Raw genomic sequence first — 9,825 nt, forward strand, 5'->3', positions numbered from 1 at the left:
GATCTTTGTTTTTCCTCTCTCTCGTTGTCCACTAGCGGAGAACACTCAAAGTTAATCTGCGTGGACATACGTCAAAGCCCTTCGAGTAGCATCACTGCGCAGGTCCACTTAAGGTGTGAAGATCCGAGGAACCGCAGCGGCTGTTAAACGTGATGCTACACCTCCTCGGGCAGCTGACCCTAGGCCAGTCTGCTGAACTGAGGTGTGGCGTTTTTACGCAGGTCTAACTGATCAGGGATCGGTCTGGTGAACTGAAGCGTGCCGGTCTGAAGTAGGAAGTGGATGTTTCTCTTGATAGGGGCGGGGACGGTCTATGATCAGCGATCACCCCCCATGAGTCCAAACGTCATATCGACGAGACGTCTCTCTGCGAGGCGTTTAGCAGCTGAAAGGTAAGAAACCGCCGAGATGTGGACTGAATCCCTTCTGACACATATGACATGTTTCACTGTTGTGCTTTGGTTTAGTTCCACTCAAAGTGAAATGGGTTTAATCCATAAGACTCCTTTAGCGACTGAAGAATCCTGGTTTGTTGTTTTGGGCCGAAGGTGTGAAACTTGTACAGTGGTGGTTCTGGATGGTTGACCCTTTAGTCATGTAATCATACCGTTTGTTAAACTCTTAAGGCCCCCTAATATCATGTCTTCACCACTTTAAACTAAAGGCGAACAGAGACGTGGAGGGAGAAAGAGCATTTGATTGGGTTGATTTGGTTTATAGTTTGTTTTAAAAGCTGTCAGATGCTCAGTCGCAGTTTGTCAACTAGCCTATCATTTGAAGAGGAAACGATAACAGATGCCCATTGCGCATTTGTGAATTGAATCTCAAAGTGGTTATCTCCATAAAATCCTCTCGGCCCTCTTAGCGCCCCCTCTGGCGGTGAGCGGTACAGCCGTTCGACATCAGCAACACAATCAGAATACTGCAAGGGCCTACAAACAACAACATATTCAACATATTCGTGACTCTGAGTCCCTCACCATCTTCCAGTCCCGCCTCAAGACTCATCTCTTCTCCTCTGCCTACCCCTAGATCACTCACTATCCCTAGGCCCATCAACTCAAACTTTTTTTCTTGTTTATCTATTTTTGTGCCCCTATGTAAAGCGCTTTGAGTGTGTGTAAAGCGCTATATAAATTGAATCTATTATTATTATTATTATTATTATTACAAGCACCACGCTTTGTGTGTCAATAAATCAACTCTTTAGATGCTTATGTTTATGAGATTGATGCTGTTGTTAGCCCTGATGGTTCTTCCAGGTTACCCCGGCGGCGGCAGCTACGCCCCGCTAAAGTGGAAGGAGCCCAAGGGACCCATGGAGAACAGCCTTCTGTCCACGCCGTCCGTACGGCAGTACGGCAGCATGGCAGCACGGCAGTACGGCAGCGGGGGCTGCACCGGCGACACCTGCCCCACCTGCCGAGGCACCGGTCGCATCCCCAGGGGTGAGGAGACGACATGCATCTAGAACAGTGGTTCTCAAACTATGGTACGCGTACCACTGGTGGCATCCGATGCGCTATCAAGTGGTACGAAGAGGAATTAGAAAAAAAACATAACGTTAGATTGTAAACATTGCTATCAAAATACTAGTATGAATGGAAATACATTCACTGTGAGATCATGCTCTCACTTACTGTGTGTGTGTGGATGCGTTTCCGTGTCTCTGTTCTAGTGCTACAACTTTGTACAGCTAACAGTAAATAATATTATTTTTAAGACTAAATGTGCCTCCTGCATGCGATGTGCGTAGCTAAATAGGGCCACAGGCCTACGCTACTGTATGTTGTTATATTTTATAACATCTGTCATAATGGTGGTACTTGAGGAGACAAATATTTTCTAATAAATACCAAATATAGGGTTATTATTACACAGATTACGCAGATTCTAAAGTCGTTCACCGAAACATCCAAGGATGGTTTGAGACCGGAAGGCCGGTCTGACATGTGGGTTGAAGGTTTGAGTGATCCCAGCTGGTCTTGTGTGAGGAGGAAGTGATCCTACTCTAGGGAGAGTACGAGTTCCCTGTAGCCTCCTGTGTTCTGCAGCCCTGAGGTCGGCAGAGCCTCGGCTCTGTCGGCCTAACCCGGGGCCTGGCGCTCTTCTCCTTCACAGGCCAGGAGGACATGTTGGTGGCAGTGATACCGTGTAACGACGTCAGGCTGAAGCCCCAACGCACGTGAGCTCATCTCCCTCCAGTCTCTCCAGGGCCTTTGTTAAAGAGTTATTGTGATCCTGCTTTCTGTGGGTTCTTTGAACGCCTGCAGGGGGGGTGTTTGTGTGTGGGCGGGGCGTCTCATGTGTCCCTCTGTGTTTGGGGACATTTCACATCCCATCAGTGGATCAGAGTCTTGTGATTAGGGCTGCAACAACGAATCGATAAAAATCGATTACTAAATGCGTTGGCAACGAATTTGGTCGTCGATTCGTTGTGTCGCGCGATTAATAAGTTACTCATAGGCGCAGCACTGTTTACAGCCAGCCGCCGACAGGTTGGTTCAAATCACGGTTCATGCACGCGCACAGCGAAATGTGAGCGACCACAGCTTACTATTTTGGTCATATCAAAATACAAGGCCTACATAGGCCTACATAACTGTAGGCCTACATAAAAGTGTTGTACCTTCACTGTCTTTGGGTTAAAAAAATAAATACTTCAACTCAGTATCCGTCTAGTCCAACCGAAAACTCTGTCAGCTGCTGCTGCTGCAGACGTTGTGCAGACGGGCTCGGAGTCGGCACCGCGTGCATCAACAGTCATTCAAAGCAGCGGTAGTAATCACACAACCGGACGGTGTAGAAAGTCCCGTCAGTTAAAATAATGCAGTTTTTAAATCCATGTTAAAATCGGCAGGATATAGAGCTAGTTAGCTTAAAATAAATAAATAACCAATGGTCACAAACGGTGTCAAATGTGATGTGTTCAGGTCGGCTCAGTAATACGATTGATGCGTTCAAATGCAGCAGTAAAAAAAAAAAAATGATTGAGATTTTGGTGAAAACTTGTTTTCCCAGTAATATAAAATAGATAGTACAGATAGAATTATGACATGTTTAATGTCCTATCTTGAACTATCATCATCTTATCAGCAATTAAAGCAATATTACAAGTTCTATTTCAAGGAGTCTCGAAAATGGCATAAATAGGTTTGACCGGTTAACCATGGACATCCCTTATATACATATACAAGTATATCATACATTGTATGTTTTTTTTTGTGTTATCCCAGTTATGTTTTTTTAATCTTTTTATTATTTAACATTACTTTTAATAGTTCCGGGACGTTGGAGCTATAACCTGGTGTTTTTACAATTCAGTCTGCACTGTGAATTTGAAGTAATGTTCAGTTTTTTAATAAAGATGCAGGGGGGGGGGGAGGGGAGAAGGAGAGAGAGAGAGAGAGAGAGAGAGAGAGAGAGAGAGAGAGAGAGAGAGAGAGAGAGAGAGAGAGAGAGAGAGAGAGAGAGAGAGAGAGAGAGAGAGAGAGAGAGAGAGAGAGAGAGAGAGAGAGAGAGAGAGAGAGAGAGAGAGAGAGAGAGAGAGAGAGAGAGAGAGAGAGAGAGACTATATATATTGCAGTAAGGACTGTGTCTGTCCAGAGGCCCCTGGGAAGGGCCCAGTGGTCTGTTGACGTCCCCCTCTGGCACCTTGTGCTCCGGGTTCAGGAAGCTGTACGTGTGCCTCTCCATGGGGCTGTGCCTGGTGATCTGCTGCCTCATCCTCTACTTCCTGTTCCCGCGGACCGTGGTCCTGGTCCCCGTGTTCGTCCAGTCGGTCACCGTCTACTTCACCCCCGAGGCCGTCAGCCTGGAGGTCACGGTCAGTACCTCCTAATGTACAGACCGTCAGGTCGGAGGTCACGGTCAGTACCTCCTAATGTACACACCGTCAGGTCGGAGGTCACGGTCAGTACCTCCTAATGTACAGACCGTCAGGTCGGAGGTCACGGTCAGTACCTCCTAATGTACAGACCGTCAGGTCGGAGGTCACGGTCAGTACCTCCTAATGTACAGACTGTCAGGGTGCTACTAGGATGCTATGCTAACAGTACAGACTGTCAGGGTGCTACTAGGATGCTATGCTAACAGTACAGTCTGTCAGGGTGCTACTAGGATGCTATGCTAACAGTACAGTCTGTCAGGGTGCTTCTAGGATGCTATGCTAACAGTACAGTCTGTCAGGGTGCTACTAGGATGCTATGCTAACAGTACAGTCTGTCAGGGTGCTACTAGGATGCTATGCTAACAGTACAGTCTGTCAGGGTGCTACTAGGATGCTATGCTGACAGTACAGTCTGTCAGGGTGCTACTAGGATGCTATGCTGACAGTACAGTCTGTCAGGGTGCTACTAGGATGCTATGCTAACAGTACAGTCTGTCAGGGTGCTACTAGGATGCTATGCTAACAGTACAGTCTGTCAGGGTGCTACTAGGATGCTATGCTAACAGTGCAGTCTGTCAGGGTGCTACTAGGATGCTATGCTAACAGTGCAGTCCGTTAGTCCGGTGTTTTGGATTTGTCTGCTCTGGGAGAACGGCTGGTGACATCATCACACGCTGTGAGATCAGATTCTGCGATACGGAAATGTGTGTGATAGCTGCAGAGTGGGTGATTAGGGTGTCAAAGGGACAGTCAGGAGGACCGGAAGCGAGTTCTCAAAGCTTGTATTCACAAGAACATGTAATTTCAAAGTAACTGAAGCAGAGAAAGATACAATTATTACTTCTACAAAAATAGTTGTGTAGAATCATGTGATTGTTCCAGAAGCCACTTTAAGGACCCGGTTGACTCCTCCTCTTGCAGAACCTCGTCAACATCTCCAATGAGAACTTCTTTCCCGTTCAAATCGTGGAGCTGGACATTCAGGGCCTGATCTTGAAGACCATCATGGGGAAGTCCAAGCAGTGCAACGTGACCCGCCTGGACGCCCGCTCGCAGCTCTTGGTGAGTGGGGCTGGAGGCGATGGATTCCCGTCCGCCTGTCTGTCCTCGAGGGTAACTGGACTGTCTCTCTGTCCCTGCAGTACAACATGAAGCTGGTCCTGTCCATCGAAGACAAGGGCCTGAAGTAAGGACGGGTTGACACCCACTCCCATGTTAACAGAGCGCTCTAAAGGGACCAACACCCACTCCCATGTTAACAGAGCGCTCTAAAGGGACCAACACCCACTCCCATGTTAACAGAGCGCTCTAAAGGGACCAACACCCACTCCCATGTTAACAGAGCGCTCTAAAGGGACCAACACCCACTCCCATGTTAACAGAGCGCTCTAAAGGGACCAAGCTGGGTTTTGAAGCACTTGGTTCATGAACCTCAGGCTTCAAACACCAACATTGTTCCTGTGGGATCAGATTCTGCAATGCGTAAAATGTGTGTCCCCCATTGTAAAGAATGTCTGTAGAGTGATTTTATCAGCACTATTTGTTGTCCTTAAAGAAAATGACAGATTTAATAAGTAATTCGGTTGGATGCCATATGACGGTATGCCAGGTGAATGTAATGAAGGATCACGACATCCAAAGCAATCCATCCTGACTCTGAATGTGCAGACTCCATGTACTAACTCTGCCTTTGTTTGGCGTTTCCAGAACCTACTGCCAGTCGAAAGCCATCCCCCTCCACACTCTGTTCCTGGAGCTGCAGTAGGTTTCTGTTTCTTCCCTCTCCACAACGTGTACAGCTCATGCTTCGTGTTGGAGTTCTTCTGAACTTTGCCCCTGGAGCCCAACGACTGGCCACAAAATAAGAATAATTGACGAGTCATCAAAGAGCTGAGATTTGAATGGCTGCAGATGCAGTTTACTGTCTCATTGAGTTCAGCTCGTTACAGTCTCATAGTTCTGCTCTTTACAGTCTCATAGAGTTCACCTCTTTACAGTCTCATAGAATTCAGCTCATACAGTCTCATAGTTCAGCTCTTTACAGTCTCATATTTCAGCTCTTTACAGTCTACTAGAGTTCAGCTCGTTACAGTCTCATAGAGTTCAGCTCGGTACAGTCTCATAGTTCTGCTCTTTACAGTCTCATAGTTCTGCTCTTTACAGTCTCATAGTTCTGCTCTTTACAGTCTCCTAAAGTTCAGCTCTTTACAGTCTCATAGAGTTCAGCTCTTTACAGTCTCATAGTTCAGCTCTTTACAGTCTCATAGTTCAGCTCTTTACAGTCTCATAGTTCAGCTCTTTACAGTCTCATAGTTCAGCTCTTTACAGTCTCATAGTTCAGCTCTTTACAGTCTCATAGTTCAGCTCTTTACAGTCTCATAGTTCAGCTCTTTACAGTCTCATAGTTCAGCTCTTTACAGTCTCATAGTTCAGCTCTTTACAGTCTCATAGTTCAGCTCTTTACAGTCTCATAGTTCAGCTCTTTACAGTCTCATAGTTCAGCTCTTTACAGTCTCATAGTTCAGCTCTTTACAGTCTCATTGTTCAGCTCTTTACAGTCTCCTAGAGTTCAGCTCTGTACCCTTGAAGCTGAGGCGTTTGTTTCCTCCACAGGATTACGATGCAGGTGTCATACCTGTCTCACAACGAGCAGTTCTTCATGAACATCTACGAGTACATCGACTGTGGCAACAACTCCACCGTTCCACACCTGCCTGCCTGACTGCCCAGGAGTCGTTTCCCAAATGCGTTTTTTGTTTGGACATCGGATCCAGCGGCAGAGAGCTGCTCGATGAGTACGGATGGCGAGCGGTGGGCGTGGTGAAGAGTGCCTGCTCCTGTGTAGTGATGGGTTTGCATCCGTTTGCACGTGAAGCCCCAAGGCTCCTAACAGCTTGGTTTTTAGGACTGTGATGTTTTGTTAACTAACTGCACTTTTATTTGAAATTGATTTTGTTAAATATATGCCATGATTGACATGTGCTATGTTTATGTCAGTCTTTCCTTTTTGTAAACTGAATCAGTGGCATAGTGTGTGCTTTGAAGGGAAATTATAATAAAGTCACTTTGGTCAAGCAACAAGCAAGTTCCTTCATCTCAGTATTTTAAATGTTGTGTGTTTCAGTCAGGATCACATGACGGGTGGGATCAGTCCCACCCAGAAGATCAGTCACATCCCCCTGGGGGAGGGGGAGAGGGTCACATCCCCCTGGGGGAGGGGGAGAGGGTCACATCCCCCGGGGGGGGGGAGAGGGTCACATCCCCCTGGGGGAGGGGGAGAGGGTCACATCCCCAGGGGGGCGGGAGAGGGTCACATCCCGCTAGGGGAGGGGGAGAGGGTCACACCCCCCTGAGGGGAGAGGGTCACATCCCCCGGGGGGGAGTGTCACACATTCCCCCGGGGGGGAGGGGGGGTCACATCCCCCTGGGGGGAGGGGAGGGGGGTCTCATCCCCCTGGGGGGGAGAGGGTCACATTCCCCCGGGGGGGAGAGGGTCACATCCCCCTGGGGGGAGGGGAGCGGGGTCACATCCCCCTGGGGGGAGGGGAGGGGGGTCACATCCCCCTGGGGGGGAGAGGATCACATAACACTAACCTCAGGAAACGTCTGAATGTGAATAAAAGAACAAAGAAATTAATCTCCCTTCAAGACATGGAGGCAGAGGTACCGAGGTTAAAATAAGCCATGTTATTTTATCAGGACACCAGCAGGGGGCGCCGGGGGCCGTCCCACTGCCTGTGACGTCACAAGCACCTGTATCGCTCGCGGTCCGCTTCACTCCTCCATTCCTTCCCTCCTCCATTCCTTCACTCCTCACTCCAATGGTCTGTGGGCAGAAGGCTCCAGGGTCTGAGACGCCGTTGGAATAAGCGTTTGTTCTGAGGACAGTATGGACGTTGATGTGGTTTACGTCGCAATGTGCTGCTCTCACCTGCAGGAACGACTGTAAAGGTGAGGTTGTGCTCTAAATGCTTTTTGGGATTGAGATAATGTGTTATTGTATTGGTAGGACTCAGATAAAGATTTATCTTCTGTACTTTTCGGCTTCATCACATTTTCTGTACATTTTTATTGACAAATCTTCAGAAAATGCTCAGCTTTAGGTTTATAGGTTATATCTTTATTTCATAAAGTATTATGCAAAGTCTTACTCTGTGTGACGGTCCGGGTCCCAAAACAACAGGATCAGCAGCGACCCCTAGACCGGGCCAAGGGGCCCCTAGACCGGGAAGAGGGGCCCCTAGACCGGGCCAAGGGGCCCCTAGACCGGGAAGAGGGGCCCCTCGACCGGCCAAGGGGCCCCTTGACCGGGAAGAGGGGCCCCTCGACCGGGAAGAGGGGCCCCTCGGCCGATTGGTCTGGGGGCCAGTCCTAAACCAGTCCTTATCCAGTCCATAACCAGTCCTAAACTAGACCTAACTCGGTGTGTTTGCGTTGTGAGTGTTAACAAAGAAAGAAGAGTTGAGGAAGAAATGGTTGGATTGGACATTCTTTCATTCATTCATTCATTCATTCATTCACTCATTCACTCATTCACGGGGCACGGCGGGAGTTGTGGCGGCCGGGGGTCACGGGAGTCCCCGGACCGCGGTGTGAATGTGTGTGTGAGTGTTAACTCGGTGTGTGTTTGTGTTGTGAGTGTTAACTCGGTGTGTGTTTGTGTTGTGAGTGTTAACCCGGTGTGTGTGTTTGTGTCTCCTGACGGGCCCCCATGCGGTGCGCCTTCAACACCGACTGAGTGGTCGCCATGGGCAACCAGCTGACGGCCAAGGCGCCGCCCCCGCTGCACCTGGTCCTGGTGGGGCTGGACGCCGCCGGGAAGACGGCGCTGCTGTACCGGCTGGCGCTGGCTGAGTTCGTCGAGCCGGTGCCGACCCGCGGCTCCAACGCCGAGACGGTGCGGCTGGCGCTGGGCGGGGCCCGGCGGCGGGTCCGCCTCCAGCTGTGGGACGTGGGCGGGGTGGAGAAGCTGCGGCCGCTGTGGCGGTCGTTCACGCGGCGGACGGACGGCCTGGTGTTCGTGGTGGACGCCAGCGCCCCCGAGCGGCTGGAGGAGACCCGTTGTGGTGATGGCGGATGGATACGTCCTCGGTCCTCTAGTATAGATCCTGTGTTTGTGAGGATGTTTTAAGGACTGAGTTTCACCGAACACTTCTGATGGTGCCAACAAGATGTAGTCGTCATCTCCCTGGAATCAATTCAACCCTCGAAACTAGAAACTAGAAACTCACGCGGGATTTAAGGCCAAGCTAAACGCGTTCTTCTTAACCTTAAAATGGCGCCGATGCCCCCTTAATGTTCTTGCTGTCATGTTTATTTTGTTTGTATTAACCCCCCCCCCTCCCCCCCGCATTACCCACAAACCCCTGGGGTTGGGTTTACCTTCAAATAACAATGCTGTTTGTAAAGTTTATAAATATTTATAAAGGAGATAATAAACCAACATTTTGTAAAGACGTTGGAGATTAACAAATCAAAGCACTGTGTAGAAGTAAGTTGTCCGCTATCAGAAATGAAAGAAAGCAACCTCCTTTACATCAGTGAGCAGGCGGAGTGTGTGTGTGTGTGTGTGTGTGTGTGTGTGTGTGTGTGTGTGTGTGTGTGTGTGTGTGTGTGTGTGTGTGTGTGTGTGTGTGTGTGTGTGTGTGTGTGTGTGTGTGTGTGCGCGCGTGTTGTGCGTGTGTCAAACAAACAGCCCTACTGTTCTCCGTCTTCAGGGTCCGGGGCAGAGCGGCCTGAGGGCAGTAAGACAGACAGACAGACAGACAGACAGTCTGCTGTGTCTGATGTTTATTGGCTGTCTCCTTCCGTCTCGTCTCATTGGCTGCCTGTCCCACTCCACTGTACTGCCTGTTTGCATGCGCGGGGATGAGGTTATTCTGCAGCTGAGTGGAGGCATGAGCGCGTCAATCAACCAATGACCTTAAAGACAAATG

General features: G+C 49.2%; 2 protein-coding genes across 9 annotated transcripts; both read left to right on the top strand.

The window, feature by feature from the left end:
- The first annotated feature begins 70 nt into the window (after positions 1 to 70).
- On the top strand, positions 71 to 6,970 carry tmem106a (transmembrane protein 106A). Of its 8 annotated transcripts, XM_060037753.1 has the most exons (8): positions 163 to 392; positions 1,245 to 1,448; positions 2,122 to 2,185; positions 3,673 to 3,826; positions 4,811 to 4,951; positions 5,032 to 5,075; positions 5,597 to 5,650; positions 6,503 to 6,741. In XM_060037753.1, exons 2-8 carry the CDS (start codon positions 1,250 to 1,252, stop codon positions 6,609 to 6,611), a joined length of 765 nt encoding a protein of 254 aa, XP_059893736.1. In that variant the 5' UTR covers positions 163 to 392; positions 1,245 to 1,249; the 3' UTR covers positions 6,612 to 6,741. The 8 variants fall into 8 exon arrangements, with proteins under 8 accessions (XP_059893732.1, XP_059893733.1, XP_059893729.1 ...); XM_060037749.1 differs by lacking the exons at positions 2,122 to 2,185; positions 5,032 to 5,075 and having other exon boundaries at positions 71 to 202; positions 299 to 392; positions 6,503 to 6,970; XM_060037750.1 differs by lacking the exons at positions 2,122 to 2,185; positions 5,032 to 5,075 and having other exon boundaries at positions 71 to 202; positions 299 to 392; positions 1,263 to 1,448; positions 6,503 to 6,970.
- Positions 6,971 to 8,636: 1,666 nt separating this feature from the next.
- LOC132446730 (ADP-ribosylation factor-like protein 4D) lies at positions 8,637 to 9,020 on the top strand. Its single transcript, XM_060037172.1, has one exon. The coding sequence runs from the start codon at positions 8,637 to 8,639 to the stop codon at positions 9,018 to 9,020; it is 384 nt and encodes a 127-aa protein (XP_059893155.1).
- Positions 9,021 to 9,825: the final 805 nt, after the last annotated feature.

The sequence above is a fragment of the Gadus macrocephalus genome, chromosome 18 (assembly GCF_031168955.1).
Source record: "Gadus macrocephalus chromosome 18, ASM3116895v1".
NCBI classification, from domain to species: Eukaryota; Metazoa; Chordata; class Actinopteri; order Gadiformes; family Gadidae; genus Gadus; species Gadus macrocephalus.

What these genes read in the sequence shown, in the direction of transcription:
- LOC132446730 (XM_060037172.1), top strand. Translation starts at nt 8,637, where the DNA reads ATGGGCAACCAGCTGACGGCCAAGGCGCCGCCCCCGCTGCACCTGGTC.
- tmem106a (XM_060037748.1), top strand. Translation starts at nt 283, where the DNA reads ATGTTTCTCTTGATAGGGGCGGGGACGGTCTATGATCAGCGATCACCC. An exon ending in CACCGGTCGCATCCCCAGGG is followed by an intron (nt 1,449 to 3,672) that starts GTGAGGAGACGA and finishes CTCCGGGTTCAG; the next exon opens with GAAGCTGTACGTGTGCCTCT. An exon ending in ACTCTGTTCCTGGAGCTGCA is followed by an intron (nt 5,651 to 6,502) that starts GTAGGTTTCTGT and finishes TTTCCTCCACAG; the next exon opens with GATTACGATGCAGGTGTCAT.